This window comes from Capricornis sumatraensis, chromosome 16 (assembly GCF_032405125.1).
Source record: "Capricornis sumatraensis isolate serow.1 chromosome 16, serow.2, whole genome shotgun sequence".
Lineage (NCBI taxonomy): Eukaryota > Metazoa > Chordata > Mammalia > Artiodactyla > Bovidae > Capricornis > Capricornis sumatraensis.
The window spans coordinates 76842002-76860057 of NC_091084.1; the positions used below are offsets into that span (position 1 = coordinate 76842002).

The window sequence follows — 18056 nt, forward strand, 5'->3', positions numbered from 1 at the left end:
GGGGAGCCTGGTGTGCTTCAGTCGATGGGGTCACAAAGAGTCGGAGATGACTGAGCAACCGAACAACAATAATGTCTAGAAGACAAGGAGTCAACAGAGAGGGAAGATGACGGCTGATGGGAGGGGGAGTGCAGGAGGGGAAGGGATGCAGGGAGCAGGTGGAAAGACCCGCTTTGGCCTGGAGAAGCCTAGATGGAAATGGAGGGCACTGTGTGACTGAAGAACATGGAGAGACAGGAAACTGAGGGAAACCCCCTGTGACTGTGAAGTTTGAGGACAAGACAACGGGGAGGGTGAGCATGGGAGCTGCACTGGGGGGGCGAGGGGCAAAGTTTGAAATAGTTGCTCAGAGGAATGGGACCCACAGATATTTATAGGGTATCTCTTACATGCACGGAACCAGGATGACCTTGGAGCACAAGGCCCAGTTCCTGATAGCAAAGAGCTTGAAATCTAGCATCCTCTCATTGATTTGTGACCATCTGCCAGGCATTGGACTGAGAACTTTAGAAGTCCCACTTAGGGTGAGCATTTTTACAACTGAAGAACATGGGGTTCAGAGAGGTGAAATGACTTGACCAAGGTCATACAGCAAGTAAGTGGCAAAGTGGATGTGAAGACAGGTCTGGGGCTTTCCTGCTGGCTCAGCAGGAAAGAATCCACCTGCCAAGGCAGGAGACACGGGTTCGATCCCTGACCTGGGAAGATCCCGCATGCAGAGGGGCCCGTGAGCTGCAGTTACTGAGCGCACGCGCCCTTGAGCCTGTCCTCTGCCATACGAACAGCTGCCGCAGTGAGAAGTCCGCAAACCACAAGTAGCCCGCCACAACTAGGGAAAAGCCTTCGCAGCAATGAAGACCCAGCACAGCCAAATATAAACAAAGAAAGAAAACTGCAAAAAGAAGACAGATCTGTTTGGCTTCAGAGCTCAAGTTGCCCCTCCGGCTCTCCAGCTCTCACCCCAGCACTCCTTCCACCTTCCTTCCCCCCAACCTAGCTCTCAATCTGGCATAAGATCCAAGCACACTGGGGGGCTTCCTGGAGCCCAGGGGTCAAGGCGTGGTCATCTGCAGTCATCGTGCCCATCCAGCCCAGCCAGTCCTCCCCGTCTGTGTTGGAAATCAGGATTACCTCCCTCATGCAAGCCACCTGTTGACTTCCGCCTCCTCAGCACTGTGTCACTGTCCTAAGGGGGCCCCTCCCTGGGATGTCCCCAGTGATGGAACTGCAGCCTTCGCACTGTACTGTCAGCCCTGGCAGCTGGCACTCACACACACACACACGCGAGCGCACACACACACACGTGGCTTGCATGAGGCCAGTCACCCTGCTCAGATTGCCACAACAAACCCTTTGTTACACCTGGAAACCAAAGCTCTGTCAGCATGGAGAGCGGCTATGAGTGATGCCCCGGAGCTGGGATGGGCTGGGGCAAGGCTCCAATTCCAGAGAGTGGACCACCCCAGAAGCCATCTGACCAAATGGGACACCTATTTGACGAGGGTAACAGGTGCCCCTTGGGGCACTAGGAGGGAGGAGACAGGCTGGGAACTCACCTTCAAGGAAGCCTGAGTCTCTTGGTCATCTGAGTGACAGTTAAGAGCATGCATCTGACGTTCCTGCTTCACTTCTGTGCGTGACCTTGGCAAACGACCAAACAAACCTCTCAAAGCCTCAGCGTCCTCGTCTGTAAAATAGTACCCACCCTCATAAAACTGCTGTGAGGGGTAATTGAAAGCTTGCCCACGAAGTTCTTAGCACAAGGTCAGTTAGGCAGTAAACACTCAAAAGGCATTAGCTATTATTTTCTGAGTGCAGAGGCAAGCAAGGAGCCAGCTGCAGCTAGGAGAGGCCGCAGAAGGTGGTCAGGCTGGTGGCGGGGGAGGGGGGCTTTCATTCGTCCCTTACTTGGGAAGAGGGCAGAGCCACACAGCTAAAAAAATAACGCAGTCAGCAGCTGGTCCTAAGTGGGGGAGATGTGAGGACAGAGGGGAGAAGCTTCCATTTAAAAAGGATTGAGAGGGGCTAGCTCGGCAAAGAGTCAACCAAAAAACCGACCTGGACACTCAGCAGCTAAGCAGCTGTGAAGGAATGTCAAATCCAGCAGAACGACCATAATTCTAGGTATAGGAGGCTACCCAGGGTCTGGCTGTTTGGAAAATTAGCAATCCTAGAAGCCATCTCAGGGGCAAAGATGTGGGGGCAGGGAGGAGCTCTCAAGGGCCTCACTCTCTCACTCCCTACTCCTGCACCCCCTACCCTGCGACAGGACTTCTTTAGAACTTGGCTTTCCAGTGCAAGCTCCCCAGTGGTCAAGATGCTTAATGCAATTCCATTTATTCCATTCATCCAAGATGGAATTGATAGACCAGAAGAGAGGGGGAAGGCAGAATGGAGGCAGCTGCCTTTGGTGCATTTAAAGATGAGGGAAACAGGCCAACGTGAGGCTGGTACTGTGTGGCAGGCAGCCCAGAGGAAGTGGGGAAAGGCATGAGTTCTGGGGCCAAAAGACCTAGATTTAAACCCTGGCTCGCCACTCACTCACCTCACCTGAGCCATCTTGGAGCAAATAAATCACTTGAATGACATCTCAGGGTCCTCATCTGTAACATGGAGGAAGCGATAGCATCTACCACCCGGGCTTGTGGTAAGAATCAAATGAGATGTTAGTTATTGTCAGAGGGTGAAGGGGAATGCCCGGAGAGGGGCCCAGGAAGCAGTTACAGGGCTGTAGGAGGGAGACAACGTCTGTGGTGGAGTCTCGGGGAGGGCCTTATGGGGGATGCGGCATCCGAGAATGGCCTCGACAGATGGGCAGGATTTCAGAGAAAGGGACATCCTGCCGGCAATGGGAACAACATGAGCAAAGGCACGGAGCGGGACAGCCACTGCAGGGCTGGTGAGAGCTGGAGGAGCCTCGAGCAGTGCAGCTCTCCCCCTCTGTAATCCGTTCTCTACCTCTGAGAGTCTGGTCCCTCCCACCTTCCGGGGCTCACAGACAGTGGGGAGAGATAAGACAAACTAGACTAGACACCGGCTGCAGAGGGCAAGGGGGCCTGGGAAGAAAAAGAGCGCCTTTCAGCTGGGGCCATCCAGGGAGACTTCCTAGAGGCGGCGGCATTTCAGCGGATCGAATTTGAAATCCAGCAACAGAAGATTTCAGATGAACGATGTTATACAGGGCTGATGCCAATTCCCAGAATACGGAACACAGATAAGCGGAAGGAAATGGATGGGACTGGAGAATAGGCTGTGGGGAGGTGAAGGCAGGCCTTGAATGCCAGGCTAAGCACAGGCAAGGTGGGAGGGCACTAAAAACTGCAGAGAGAGAGTAAATGCTGTGGTCAAAGCGAGGCAGGAGGTAGATTGGGTCCCCCACTTCCCCAGGGTAAAGCGATTGGAGATTAATCCCTGTGGGCCGAAACTCCAAGAGGAAAACAGCGGGACAATTAAGAGAGGCAGCTTGGCCCTGCCCAGACCACATATTTCTCATTCTCGAGTCAGGAGACCTCTTAGACTGCACAGGTGCAGAAAAGGCTCCTTGGAGGTCAAAGGGTGAGTTATGCCAAGGCATGTTCTACCAATACCCTCTGCGGTAGAATCCACCTTGGCTTAGAGAAGCGTGTGCACACATTCAAGGATCTTGAGATCTGCCAAATACGGACTTGAACCAGGCAAACCAGAATGACTGGCCCAAGGAAACCCAGGAGAAACACCCCATACAAGTAATTCAAACTGCCACGGGGCACGACTCAGGGACTCTTCCTCTAGTCTGCCTGTGTGTTTATTTGCAAGCACTGTACTCTTTTCCTCTTAATAAATACTCCGCTTGCTTCGATACTGTCTGTCTTGGGTGAGGGCCCTTGGCACTGATCACTGGTCTAGGGGCTATGATCTGGTGCTTTCGCTGCCGCAATCCAGCCCCAGTCTCTGGCTGGGAACCCAAGCCCTGCTCCAAGCCGTTGCAAGCCACCTGAAATCAAAATGTCAACTTCAGAAAGATGAGTCTAGGGTAGTGGATAAGGAGGCATTAGATCTGAGAAGTTACCCAGGGTCCTGCCATTAGTCAGATGAAAGGTTCAAGTGCAGAACACCCCAAGGACAAGAGGAGATGCTGTAAGGAGGAACCATGGGATTTCCATGGGGAAGAAGATGAACCTCAAAGAGACCTCTAGTCTTTCCTTCCTGAGTTGGGTTCTCCCTTCTCCCAACCCAGAGACAGATTCAATCTTCTGGGAGACCCTGGCCCAGGGCTTTCAGGGGACAGGCCACAGGAAGCTGCAGGCTCTCCATCCCACACCCACTAACATCTGGGCAGGGTTCAGCAGAGAGCTAGGCCTAGAGAGCTAACACTTTACCTGCAATCAAGTCCATCCTCAAGTTCAAGGCATCCTGGCTCACGTTGCCCTTCCTGTGCCCCGTCTTCAAATCTAACTGGGTCTCTCAAGTCCCATGGCACCGACGGGGTTAAAGCCAGCTCGTGTCACCGCCCCCGCCAACATTGCCCCCCTCCTACCCCCCTGCCCGCCGCCGCGGCGAATGCCGAAGCCGGAAAGCGCGGGCCGAGAGGGGTGCATCACTGCCTCTGAGTGACGGGCGGGCCGATGATTGGCAGCTGCCGGGCGGCGGGGTACAGGGGAGGGGGTCCGGGGGTGGGCTTTGGCGGGCGCCCGGGGCCGGGATCGTGCCCGCCGCGGCCGGGCCGGGCTCGCTCCTCCGGTGCCCGAGCCGGGCTGGCGGGGCGGGGCGGCGCCCTCCCCTGTACCCCGCGGGCGGGCGGGTGTCTCTAAGGTGACAGTCCGGGTGCGCGGCAGCGGCTGCTGCGGCTGCAGGAGCGCGCTCAGCGCCCGGGATCGGGCTCCAGCCGTCCGGGGGGCGCCCCCAGCGCTCACCACGCAGCACCCCGACACCCGCCAAGACCGCTCCCCCGAGGGGCGCCGGAGGCTCCCAGCCGGCCCTTCCCAGGCGCGGCGCCCAGTCGCCGTCTGAGCCCCGGACGTCGGGAGGGACCGCGCGCTCCCCACCCCCCAACCCCCGCCTCGCGGCCCCGGGCTCAGAAGCAAGGGAGACTGAACTTGAGCAGGGAACCCCGAAAGACCGCCGGAGCCGCGGGAAGCGGGCGGCGCAGGATGGCCGAGGGGCCGGGCGGCGGAGGGCCCCGCGGGGACGGGGCTGGTGGCGGCCGGGCGGCCGAGGAGGAGGTGGTACGAAGGCGCTGCCGACGAGGCCAGGAGGCCGAGGCACCCCGGGACGCGGCCGCCGGACCTCCGGTGGAGGAGCGGTTCCGCCAGATGCACCTACGGAAACAGGTGTCTTACAGGTAAGGAGGATGCGGGCAGAGGGGAGCCCGCCGCTTGGGACCACCCCCGCCTTCCATCAAGACTCATTGAGCGCCTGCCTGGCACTGCTCTAGGCCTTGGGGTTCAGAATCAACTACCAGGGGGGGTCTCTGTCCTCTGTGTCCAGAGGGGAGCTTCTGTGGCCCTTCCTCTAATGGACAGTGAAAGCCCTATTCATTCAACGTGGAGTTACCAATGCCAACTGCCTGTCAGGCTCTGTACTGGGTGTTGAGAGGGGAAAAGAATCAAGATATGATCCTTACAAACCTCTGTCTGCTGGGGAGACCCAGGAGATGCCCCCCGGCCCTTCTTCTGGGGAAAAGAGGGACCCCCTCTATTCATTCAATAGGCCTTACTTGAACTGACCCTATGCTAGGCGCTGGCCTGTGGAAGTGACTGAGATGGCGCTCTCTGCCACCATGGCTGAGACCCTGCTGCCTAGAGAAAAGGAAGGAATCCCTCTCCCCCGCCGCCACCCCGCCCTGTGGACCCCTCTGCCCACACAGATCCTCCCTGGCATCCCGGTGGCAGCCTGAAACTTGCCCTCCCACCCTACCTTCACCTGTGCCCAGAGGAATCAGCTGGAGCAGCAGGCCCCAGGGACCACTTTTCTGATTTGGGATGGGGCGCGGGGAGGACTGCCCCTCAAGTAAGGGTGGGTAAGTTACACAGGGGAGGGGTGCAAGCGGGGTGGAGGCAGGGCAAGGACAGCCTTTACCATCCCCGTCTCTCCCAGATCACAGCCTCAACCAGGACTTGCTGCCTCTCTCAAAAACCCCTGGCTCAGAGTGACCTTTGGGGGGTCCGGCAGGGACATGAAGGTATCTGCAGTCCTTGAAGCCATCAGCATGGTTAGAGAGATCTCCTATCTGTTCACAACCCTGAGGACTTGAGACGTGTGAGGCTGCCCTGCTCCTCCCCAGGGCTTCTGGGAAGGAATATCCTAAAACTGACCAGTCCTGGGAGCTTGAAGGACTCCAACTTTTTAAATATATATTTACGTTTATTTATTTGGCTGCACTGGATCTTAGTTGCGGGATGTGAGATCTAGTTCCCTGATCAAAAATTGAACCCAGGCCCCCTTGCTTTGGGAGCATAGAGACTTAGCCACTGGACCACCAGGGAAGTCCTAGACTCCAACATTTTTAATGGCTATGAAACCATGGTTGAGGGGGAGATGAGAGAGGAGAGGAGGGGACTTTTCCACCACAATGAAGTGAGATGCTCAGAATAAATGGGCAAGAGGTGAGGTTCCCATGGCCCCACTGTCACTGTCTGAGGCCTGTAAAGAATCAAAAGTACCCTGGACTACAGTACTGCGTTCTTCTAGAACACCGTGCTGACAGAAGGGCGTCATCTCCCCTAGTTGCGGAGAGAGAGGCCCCTGAAAGTCTCCTGGGAGAGGAGAGAGTACAAAGAGACTGATGGGTGATGGGGCATCGAATGGAAGAAATATTACTCTGGGAGTCAGGAGGCCTGACTTGTATTCTCACTTTTGCCAGTGACTTGCGTGTCCTTGAGCTAGACACACATTCTTTCTCTCTCTCTGGGCCTCAGTTCTTCACCTGTGACATAAGAGAGTGACCCAAGGTTTTCCTTAAGCCGTTGGTCAGGGCCGAACAGCATCTGGAGCTGAGAAGGAAGCCAGCGTGGAGGAGAGGCTGAGAGAGATGGAGGCAGAGAATAACCAAAGGGCTGAGGAGATGCTGTGCAGGAACACATACACACTCGGAGACAGACACAAGGGCTGGGATTTGCCCAGGGTGGCTCCTGAAGGGAGGGTGCTCCCCAGCCCAAGGACGCAGGGTCACCAAGCTGTGGCTCCCCTCTGGCTGTGAAAGGATGAGGAGATGGGGAGACCTCTGGGCCACCTGTGTACGGGCTGCAGAGAAAAGTACCATGGAGGATTCCAGCTGTTGTCACCCCTGGACAGATCGAGTGAGGCGCCTCCTCACACCTGGAGGCAAGGCCAGAAGTCTTGTCTTAGGACCAGGACAGGACAGAGCGTGAGGGCAAGAAGGGTGGAGGAAGGCCTGAGAAAGTGACAGAGCCTGGGTCCGCCCACGGGACCCCAGTGGGAGGACTTAGCCCTCCCCTGTGACTGTCGTCCAGGCCGCTGGGGGCTGGCCAGAGCTCAGGCCCAGCGTAGGCCTTTCCACCTCCCCCGCCGGCCTGCAGCTCCATGCAGCTCTGGCTCGCCGCTAAACCTCCCACCCCGCTGTGAGGAGTCGCTAAGAAAAGCAGTTGAAAACCATTCACAGAGAGAAAAGGCTTTTAGACAGAAATGCGGGGGCAAAAAAATTCGAGGGCGAGGGGTGGCAGCGGAAGCGGGGTCGGGCCTGGCTGCTTCTGACGTCAGAGAGGACGAGGGTTTTCGGCAGGACAGTAGGAGCTTTTAGGGACGTGGGGGTTTCTGGGAAATAGGTTCCCTTCCACCCCGCAGCTCCGGTGGTGTGGGCTGGAAGCGGCCCTGGCAGCGGCTTCAGGGGGATGGAGAGGCAGCAGGTTTCTGGCAGGAGAAACTCTTAGCGGGGAGGGAAGTGCAAGGACACCTTGTTTCTGCATCTGGGCCTGAGGAAAACTCCCAGACACTCAAGGCCTGAGCTCAAGGCCCACTGAGGGGTGGCCTCCAGCCTGGGAGAAGCCGGGGGTATGAGGGACACTGGCTTTGGTCTGCAATGACCTGTCAGAAGATGCAGAACTTGAACCTCTGGAGATAAGCCTAGCAGTTCCCAAACCCCAGATCAGCTGAGGATCTCTTTCAAAATCTTTTCTAAAGCCCTCCCTAGAGATCCTGATACAGAGAGTCTGGGGTTGGGCCTGGACATCTTGACTTTTAAAAACCTTCCCCAGGTGGGGCTTTACTAGGTGGTCCAGTGGCTAAGACTCCATGCTGCCAATGCAGGGGGCCCAGATACGACCTAGGGAGCTAGATCCCACATGTTGCAACTAAGACCCAGCACAGCCAAATAAGTAAATAAATAAGATTAAAATAAATAAAAAGAATTTAAAATAGTAAAATGGGTGGAAAAGAAAAACCTCTTCCAAGTAATTTTGATAGTCAAGTAGGTTTGGAAACCATGGGCTTTACCTATGCAGATGCTGGAGGAGAGAGACAAAAGGTAAAAAGTGAGCTGGATCACTGGAGGCGTGGCTGGCAGGGGGCATCCCTGTACTGGGTGCTGTTGCAGCCCTCAGTCAGCCAGTGCAGTCGCTCAGTTGTGTCCTACTCTTTGCGACCCCATGGACTGCAGCGCGCCAGGCCTCCCTGTCCATGACCAACTCCGGGAGTTTACTCAAACTCATGTCCATTGTGTTGGTGATGCCATCCAACCATCTCATCCTCTGTCGTCCCCTTCTCCTCCTGCCTTTAGTCTTTCCCAGCATCAGTTGTGGCCCTAGAAAGACCTTAAGGGAGCACCAGCACCTCTGTCCGGAGCTGACCCTGGGCCAGACACTGTATGAGATACAAGTATGAGATAACATTCTTCTCTTGACAAAAGCATGATTCAGTCCAGGGCCAGGCAGTAAATAGTTCCAGCTTTGCAGGTCACATGGTCCTGTAGCTCTGCTCTGCCATCACAGTGCAAACGTAGCCACAGACAATATGGAAACCAATGAGCCTGACTGGATTCCAGTAAAACTTTATTTATAGGCACTGAACTTTAAATTTCCTATGATTTCTGCTGTCACAAATATTATTCTTTTGCTTCTTTTTCCAACCATTTAAAATTATAAAGACCATTCTTAGCTCACGGCCACGCAGAATCAGGCAGCGGGCCAGATGTAGTCCACTGACCACAGTTTGCCAACCCCTGATCCAGCAGATGGCGTGAGACAAACACTTGGGAAAGACAGCTGATGGTGGGCATTGGGAACAAACTTGGGCACTGAGCAAAGTGGCACATGCATTGCCCTGAGAGAGACAGTGTGATGCTCGCGCATACAGTCTTCAGGGGCAGAGAAATCTGGGTTCGAATTCCAGCTCTGCTCCTTCCTAGCTGGGTAAGTCACTTTCACCTCTGACCTCATTTCCTCTATGGAAAATGGGAACAGTAATACCTGTACCAGAAGGCAGCTGGCAAGATGAAATAAGATATGTAAAGTTCCTGACTTTAAGCAGGAGTGAAAAGCAAGTTAGATCTTCTACCCTCTCTAGCTAGATCTCCTTGTGGGTTGGGGGTGCAGGGCAGGCCAGGAAGGTCCCTGGACAAAGTTGGCCTGGAGCGATGGATGCTTGGTGAGACCTGGGAGTGAGAGTTCAACAAAGGGAGGGCTTCCCCGGTGGTACTAGTGGTGAAGAATCCACCTGCCAATGCAGGAGACACAAGAGATGCGGGTTTGATCCCTGAGTCGGGAAGATCTCCTGGAGGAGGAAATGGCAACCCCCTCCAGTATTCTTGTCTGGAGAATCTCATGGACAGAGGAGCCTGGCGGGCTATTGTCCATGGGGTCATAAAGATCCCCTGAGCAAGAGTGCAAGAGCAAAGCCTGAGCATGGGCGCATGTCCCCAGACTGCAGTCCTCGCCCTGCCCCCTCCACCCCTACAGAGAGGCTGGGGGAAGAGCCCCGGGGCGCCAGCTGGCAGGGGAGGGTGCCCCCTGCTGTGGGCACGGGACTGCGGGTACAAAGCTCCAGAGGGAGGGGCACCTGATCCGACTCTCCCTGCTGCTATTTACCAGAAGCTAAAAATAACCCAAGAGTGACAGGGAGATGGGGCCGATTTGTAATTTAAATAGCAACAGGATAAAGCAAGGAGCTGCAAGAGATCACATTCTGTCCTGAATTAAAAATGCAAAAACCGGGGGCAGAGAGAGGAGCTGGAGCTGGAGGAGGGGGCCCACTGCCAGAGGAAGCCGGAAGCTGGGGGGTCTATCATTTTCCTTCCTTTGGGAAGGGCGGGGGCCCAGGCCCAGGCCCAGCCCGGAACTCCTTCCTCCCCTCAGGGACCCGAGGTTCTTGCTGACTAGTGAGTCAAAGGCCCGCAGGGAGGGCTGTGCCCAGAGGTGGGGCCAGGCTTATCGCGAAGGCAGCTGTGTTGGGATTGGGATTCCAGAAAGTGGGCCTTATCAGACCCTATTTTGGCCCAGGGTGCTTGAGACAGGCCCCCTCAGCATCCCACGTCCCCCACCTCTCTCACCAGCGGCCTTTCTGGAGGGGAGCTGGGAATACCAGTTCCAGCAGAGGCATCGGAACAGGTTCTTCTCTGCTGTGCTGCTGAAAAGGCATCAGGAATCCTGGGCTGGAGTCTCATTTTCACTTCCACCGGTGCCACTGCAGATCAGAGCATTGAGAGAAGCCCTCAAGGATCCAGGTCTCAAAAAAAGGTTAGCACAGGCCAGGGAGGAAACGTGTCTTCGAGGATGCACAAAGTGGGTAGAGAAGACATCGGGAACAGATTCGTTTTCTGCTGGGCCCCTCTGTGCTTAACCAGGGTTCTTGGCCTATGGATGTTTGGGGAAGGAAGGCTAATCAGGATTCATAGAGTGAGGGAGAATCCAAGAACTGCTGGGCAGCATTTACAGATGAGAAACTGAGCCTCAGAGTCGTTAAGCAATGTGCTAAGATCCCCCAGTCAGTAACTGGGAGAGCCAGCATCCAGACTCAGGTCAGTTTCACTCCAAAGCCCTTTGTCAGGCTCCCAAGGCCTGGACGTTCATCCTTAGGGAGCTTTCCTCCTGGCTCTGTACTAAGTGCACAGATCCCTGGGAGGGATAATAGCAGAGGGGTGGGGGTCTGGAAGGTGGTTCTGCAATCAGAGCTTGTGATCCAACAGATGGGGATGAGAGGCTTGAAGGGCCTGCTTATCTTGCCCTGGGAGGTCTGGTGCTACCATCCAAGCTGGAAGCAGCAGGAAGCTCCTGAGGGCAGATCCAGCTAACCCCAAGCAAGAGCACAGACACCTAGGCTCCTCTCCCCTTTCCCTGCACCCCCCTCCCCCAGCCTGGGGACCTGGGAGGTGCTGAAGCACAGTTTCCAAGAGGGATCACAGTTTGAGGGACCACCCATGAGTCTGGAGCTACCCATGCTATATTCACAGCTCTCTTGCCCCAGTGGGAAAGGACCCCCAGGCCCTCCTCCAGATTTCCTCCCACATATGACTTTAATGAGGCTACCCAGAAGGAGCCTAATCAAAATTCCATCTGTCACTAGCCAGCAGCACCTGCAGCCCAGCTCAGGTACATCTGTCTCCTCTGTGGCTCAGCAGGTGCTTTGGGGCTCTAGCTTGCTCCCAAGGACTCCACCAGGTACCTGGATCACAAACTTAGCTGCTGGGAAGGGACATGGGCTCCAAAAATCCCCCATGTCTCACCACAGCCACTCGTGCAAACAGGAAGCCAGCTCCCTCCCTCTGCTCCGCTTGTTGGGCTCCTATATTCAGCTCATTTCAACTTCATAGGAAGTTACTAAGCACATCCTATGCATCCAGCATGGAGCCAGAAGCAACACTGGGGTCAGGAATCCTGTAAGGAGATAAGACTTCATATGCAAAAACAGTCATATAATGGAGGAGTATCTGGGGGGAAAAAAAGAGGAGTGTCAGAGAGACATCAGTTGGGTTGGAGGACTGACTCTAGAGCAGCATTTGACACTTCAGTTCAGTCGCTCAGTTGTGTCCGATTCTTTGCGACCCCATGAATCGCAGCACGCCAGGCCTCCCTGTCCATCACCAACTCCTAGAGTTTACTCAAACTCAGGTCCATTGCGTCGGTGATGCCATCCAACCATCTCATTCTCTGTCGTCCCCTTTCACTTAGTAGGTCTTTATAAAATATGTGTCATATGAATGAATGAATGAGTGGAAACCTGAAGATCAGGGAAGGAGATTCAAATGAAACTGTCAGAGCTGGACAAGATCTTAGAAACCATCTGGTCTAACCCAGAGATGTTAAGTGATTTGCCCACTGTTGCACAGCAAGGGCTGGGGTTTGACTTGACTCTTTCCACCTTCCCGTTTTTTTTTTTTTGCTTTGGGGACTGGGGTTTTGCAAGATGGAGGTTCGGATTGGCCAAGCTCTGTGGGCAGATGGGGCAAAGGAGGCAGCATAAGCGGAATGGAGTGGCGGGGTGAGGGCAGCGTGTTAAAGGAAGTGTGAAGAAAGAGGGAAGAAATGCTTATTGAGTACTTACTGAGAGGCAGGCACCAGCATGGTGTGAGCTGAGAGAAAAATCTCTGCAGGGAAAACTTGGACCAAGAGGCCAGAACGAAAGGAACCAGGACATAAGGAGCCCTGAAGGTCAGGCCAAGGAGGTTGGCTTGGCTGGTTTTGAGAGCAGAGGCTGTCCAGATGGTGGCTTAAGTGTTTGGTGCCCTGGTACATTTCTTTTCCCCAGCTCCCACTTGCTCATCCAGGCCATGGAAAGTAGAACACCCCATCCTCTGGGGCCTCGACCAAGCCCAGAATAATTTTCTTACCCAGATTTCTCTTCCTGTGAGTATCTGCGTGGATTCTGAGGGGTCCCCAGCTACCCAATGCTGGCACACCTTGTCCTAGGAACTGCCAAGGGCATTCTTCCCGGCCCAGTGCTCCTGTCCCTTCCAGCCTCGTCCTCCCCACCCCACCTGCAAAACACCGACAGCTTCAGTGAGTACAAGCCCAAGGGGGCCATGGTCCACGGCCAGGCTGCTCTGCCTCTCAGAGCCCCCAACCTGCCTGGCTTCCCCCTCCAGGAGTCATGTTTCCGGCTCTCTGCTGCTCCAGGGCTGCCAGAAGCCTCGCTGAAAACAAGCCCAGCCCCATTTCCTCTGTTTAACTGTTCAAGCTACTTCCAGAATCCCTGGGGGGTGGGGTGGGGTGGGGGTAGGGGAAGACAAGGCCTTGCAACAGCTTCCTTCTAGTACAGGCCTTGGCCTGGCTAGCAGAGTCTCTGTCGGGGCTTTACAGCACACAGGACCTGCCTTGATAGAGGCAGGATGACGGGCTGGAGGTGGAAGCCCTGGGAAAGGGAGTGCCAAGCCTCAGCAGCATTACCTGGCTCTGTCCCCAACCCCAGAGAGACAAGAGGATGTCTTATTCACGTGCACCGACTCTGGGGGGGGGGTGGAAGTCTTATTTCTACCACTCACAGGCTGGGTCCCCTTGGACAAATGAGCTTAGCTGCCCTGTGCCTCAGGCTCCCCATCAGTCAAAGGGGGTAAATAACAAGATCTATGTCATAAGGCTGTCGCAGGAATTCAAAGGTTTGGGGCACAGTAATGTCCGTGAAATATTAGCTATTTATCATTATTATTATTACCAAGTATTACTCATTCATGACATAGCATGATTTATGAAACAAATAGTTAATGAGAAGTATTATGTTCCAGTCATGAGGGCTGCAAAGGTGATTACAGCACCAGACGGAGGTTTCTTTTTTTTTTTTAATTAATATTTGTTTACTTATGTATTTGGCTGTGTCGGGTCTTCGTTGCAGCACGCGGAATTTTAGTTCTGACATGTGAGATCCAGTTCCCTGACCAGGAATCAAACCCTGGCCCCCTGCATCAGGAGCACGGAATCTTAGCCACCGGACCACCAAGGAGGTCCCCAGATGAGGTTTCTAAGGGCTGGAAGGGCACCGTGTACATTCTTTCCTGTGTCTGCAGCTTCTGTAGTGTCGATATTTATTGAACTGAACTGAACTGACACCGTTTCTGTCCTCGAGAAATTTACAGCCTTTCTGGGGGTAACAAACACATATAGAGCTAAAGAACTAATTATGGAGCAACATGATTAAAAGAGTGCTTGAGGATTTTCATCACTGAACCAACCCTATGAATAAAGAGTAGGTGCATGCCTTACTATTTAGTTAGCAAAGTCTCAGAAATGGCCTCAAAGCCCACCCAGTGTGGCCATTTTGCTATTCTTTAGACACATCCAGTACATTCCTGCTCAAAGGGCCTTTGCTCTGACTGCACCTTCCACCTGGACTGCTGTTCTCCCAGGCAGTCACACCATTTGCTCTCTCAGTTCATTTGAATCTGTTCTTGACCGTTACCTCTTCAGGGAGGCCTTCCTCAGTCCCCCTCCCTAAACAGCATCTCCAGTATCCTCCTCTTCCCCCTTCACCTTGGCTTCATTTTTCTCTGTAGCTCATCTCATCTCATCACCTGACATTCTTTCATATGTGATTTGTTTAGAATAGAATTTAAGCACCATGAGGTTAGAGCACTGGTTCCTTGCACACTGCTGTCTAGTCTGACATAGAGCCTGGTGCACAGAAGACACTCAGTAACTGTTTATTGAATGCATTAATTTATAAACCCTTTTGCCTCTTATTTAATCCTCCTAAAACTAAGAGATGCAGGTTCAGTCCCTGGGTCAGGAAGATCCCCTGCAGAAGGAAATGGCAACCCACCCGGTATTCTTGCCTAGGGAAATCCCACAAACAGAGGAGCCTGATGAGCTACAGCCTATGAGGTCGCAAAAAGTCGGACGCTACTTACCGACGAAACGACAGCAACAAAAAACTCCACGAGCTTAGTTATTACTAGTGCCCCCTTCCACGTTACAGATGAGAAAATCGAGGCTCAAAAAAGCTCCCCGACACGCGTGTTCCCTAGTCTATTCCCTACCTTATTCCTAAAAGGATTTCAGGTGACCTTGGAGAGACAGACCTTTCGGACCAGGGTACACAGCTGCCAAGGGGCAGAAACAGGACGTAGGACCACACCTTCTAGTTCCAGTCCTTCCCACTCCGCCACATTCTGTGTGCCTGACCCTGTGTTAGGCGGTGTGGTGCTCACAGGGCTGAGTGGAGACAGAGCTGCATTCAGGCTGGGCACAGGGCACCCAGTGGTGGCGAAGAAGTGGGCAGCCTCGGCAGGACCAAGAGGTGAAGATCAGAGCTGTTAGGCGGAGAGGGAGGCCAGACGGGGGCCGAGGTTCAGATCCCAGCCTGGGCAGGCCTGCCAGCTGCCTGGCAGCCTCTGACTTGGTATTGTCTCCCGGCTGCTGGGCTGGGCTTGTCCTCACCTGCCTCTCGCCCTCTCGGGCTGGCAAGCCCTTCTTTCCAGCCAGCCTCCTGCCCTGGCCAGCGGAAGGCGTCTGCGAGGCCTGTGGTCCTCTCCGGGGCAGCCGGCCGGCCTCTCGCAGGGCCCCCGGGTCAGGAAGTGCCGAAAGAGGAAGAGAGTCGCCGGGCAGGATGAGCGCACAGGGGGCCGGCCACAGTACTGGGGGAGGCTGCGATGAGGCTGCAGCTCTGGGTCCCGCGGAGCTTCTGGCGACAGAAGAAGGGGAGCGGCCCGGGGCTCTGAGACAGATGTGGCGCTACCGCTCCTGGGACGTCCCACAGATCCCAGCTGAGGTCCCCCAGTCTCAGTACGTACTTGGGTGGCCCGAGAATGGGCACAGGGACCTTTGGCCTCAATCCGTCCATGAGTCTTTTATCTGGGGTGGGAGAGTCGGCAGAAGTGGGGTTACCTCTCTCCCTGTGTCCGGTGGCTCTGCAGAGGCTCAGAAAAGGACAGAGGGCTTCTTGGCAGTGTAAGAGGGGCTCTGATGTTTGAATTGCTGGGGGGCGGTCTGGCAGGGGGCTGAGCTTGCAGAAGGCGGGGTCGAGGGAGCTAACAGCAACGGAATCTGGGAAGAGAAGCCCCCACAGGAATGTGGCAGTGGATGTCTTGCACAGAATCAGCAGGGTCTTCAGCTGCCTCTGATCTCCCCACTCAGAGCTTGGTCAGAGCCATTGGGAAACTTTCCCAAAGGGTCTCAGGCACCCGAGGAGGACCATGTCCAGCCCCCTGGGGGATTTCACTGCCGCTGTGGCACCTGCTGCTGGTGGGAGCACTCCAGGGGGTGGTACCCCATGCCTGGTCCAGGCCAGGAGGAAACTTGAAGGAAGCCAGGAGAAGGTTCTGAGCTTCTGGATGGTGACTACTGGTTCCAAACGGCAGGCTTGCGCACATGTCACAGCTCCCAGCACTGGCTATATGTGGCTGGCTGAGGCTGGAAAATGGGCTGCCAGAACCCCAGAGAGGGTGAAAGTGAAGTGACACAGGATGTGGCTTTGCAGAGAGGAGTGCTAACAGAAACAGCGGGCACCTCATATGGGCATCAGGGTGGCAGTGCTGGAGGGGGAAGGCCATACTCTCCAGCCGCCTGGCCTCCTCCCGTCAGCCCTGCAGGAGCTATCAGAGGCAGCCCCCGAGCTGCTGATTCCCAAGTATGTGTGTGCCCGCCTTGCCAACCACACACAGATGACTGCTCTGCTTCCAACGGTTTTCCTCATCTGTAGAAGGGGACACACTTTGCTGTCTGAGGGGCTGTGTTTGTATGTCTCTGAGGTATATTTCTGGGTGAGTAAGTTATATGGAGGGAAGCCCAGGTGACTCAGTGGTAAAGACTCCACCTGCCAAGGTAGGAGTCACAGGAGACACGGGTTCGATCCCTGGGTCAGGAAGATCCCCTGGAGGAGGAACTAGCAACCTGCTCCAGTATTCTTGCCTGGAAAAAATCCGGTGGACAGAGGAGCCTGATGGGCTACTGTCCATGAAGTCACAAACTGTCATATGAGGCTGAGCACAAACGCACAAAGTATACTTAGGTGGGATGCAACAAATGTAACCATTGTCCTGGGTTATATTTGAGCATAGCAAGAAAGACGTATATGTTCGCTGACACCCCGTATGCTGGGTAATGACAGTGCGGTCCTTTCTTTTATGTACGTATTTCTGTGTAAGAGATGTGCAAGTGAGTCAGGTGAGTCAGGTCCCATCGCATATTGTGTTGGGAAAGTGCCATGTACTGGGAGTGTGACAGTGTTAGAAACAACCTTGAAGAGATGTGGAAAGATGAATTTGGGTAACAAACGTGTCACTGGTGTGCGCCAGGGTCCTTCAGTCACTTAGGTCCTGGTATAAAGTCTCTGAAGTGTGAGAAGCTGGGGGTGGGAAGTGTTCGACTGAGTAATGGGTGAGCGTAATCGTGTGTGAGGCGTGTTTGTTTCCGTGTGTACCGGGAGCGCCGTGTGACTTTTGTTCCCGTGGGCGTGATTTCGGAGAGCCGAGCGAGTAGGGGTGGAGCTGCCCTAAGTGGCCGTGACAGGCACCGGGTGTGCGAGAGAGGCGTCTACTCCCTGTAGACGTGGGAGGGGAGGGGGTGACAGCCCCCTCGCGAGTGTTTACTTGTGAGCATGTGGGTGGTCCGGTGGGGGCGGGGGGAGCGGGGGCTGAGAGGAAGAAAACAAGGTTGAGCGTGTCCGGGTTCGCGCGCTGCGCGGGCGTGTCAAGCTGGAGATCGGATCCGGGCGGCGGACTCGCTCGGGCTCGTGGGCGGGGCAGCCGCTCGGGCACGTGGTCGGGGCAGCCGTTCGGGCTCGTGGGCGGGGCAACCGTTCGGGCTCGTGGGCGGGGCAGCCGCTCGGGCCCGTGGGCGGTGGACCGGCTCGGGCTTGTGGGCGGGGCAGCCACTCGGGCTCGTGGGCGTGGCCTCTGCGGCCCCACCCCCTCCTCTCGGTCTCGCCCCGCCCTTCTGGCGGCCCAGGCGGCTTGCGTCTCGGCGGGCCGCCGGCAGAGGGCGCGGCGGGCCGAGCGCCGCCGCGTAACCGAGGGGGCGTGCTCGGCGGCGGGGCAGGCAGCGGCCCGGCCAGCTATGCGGGGTCCTGCGGCCGCAGCTGGCGGCACTTCCTGGAGCGGCGGCGGCCGCTTCCCCGGCACCTGGGCGTGGGGCGCGGGGGCGCGCGGCGCGGGGCGGGCGGAGTCAGCGCGCGCCATGGCCGAGGCGGGCGCTGAGGAG

General features: G+C 55.6%; 1 protein-coding gene across 2 annotated transcripts in view; it reads left to right on the top strand.

Moving 5' to 3' along the window:
* Positions 1-5129: 5129 nt before the first annotated feature.
* The window catches only part of DGKZ (diacylglycerol kinase zeta), a 43769-nt gene continuing 30842 nt past the window's right edge, over positions 5130-18056 (top strand). Inside the window, exon 1 of one of the 2 annotated variants that reach the window (XM_068988389.1) lies at positions 5130-5320. In XM_068988389.1, coding sequence (XP_068844490.1) covers positions 5130-5320 — 191 coding nt within the window. Of the gene's footprint in view, positions 5321-15465; positions 15642-18056 lie in introns of those variants that run through there. The other variant, XM_068988390.1, reaches the window with a different exon arrangement.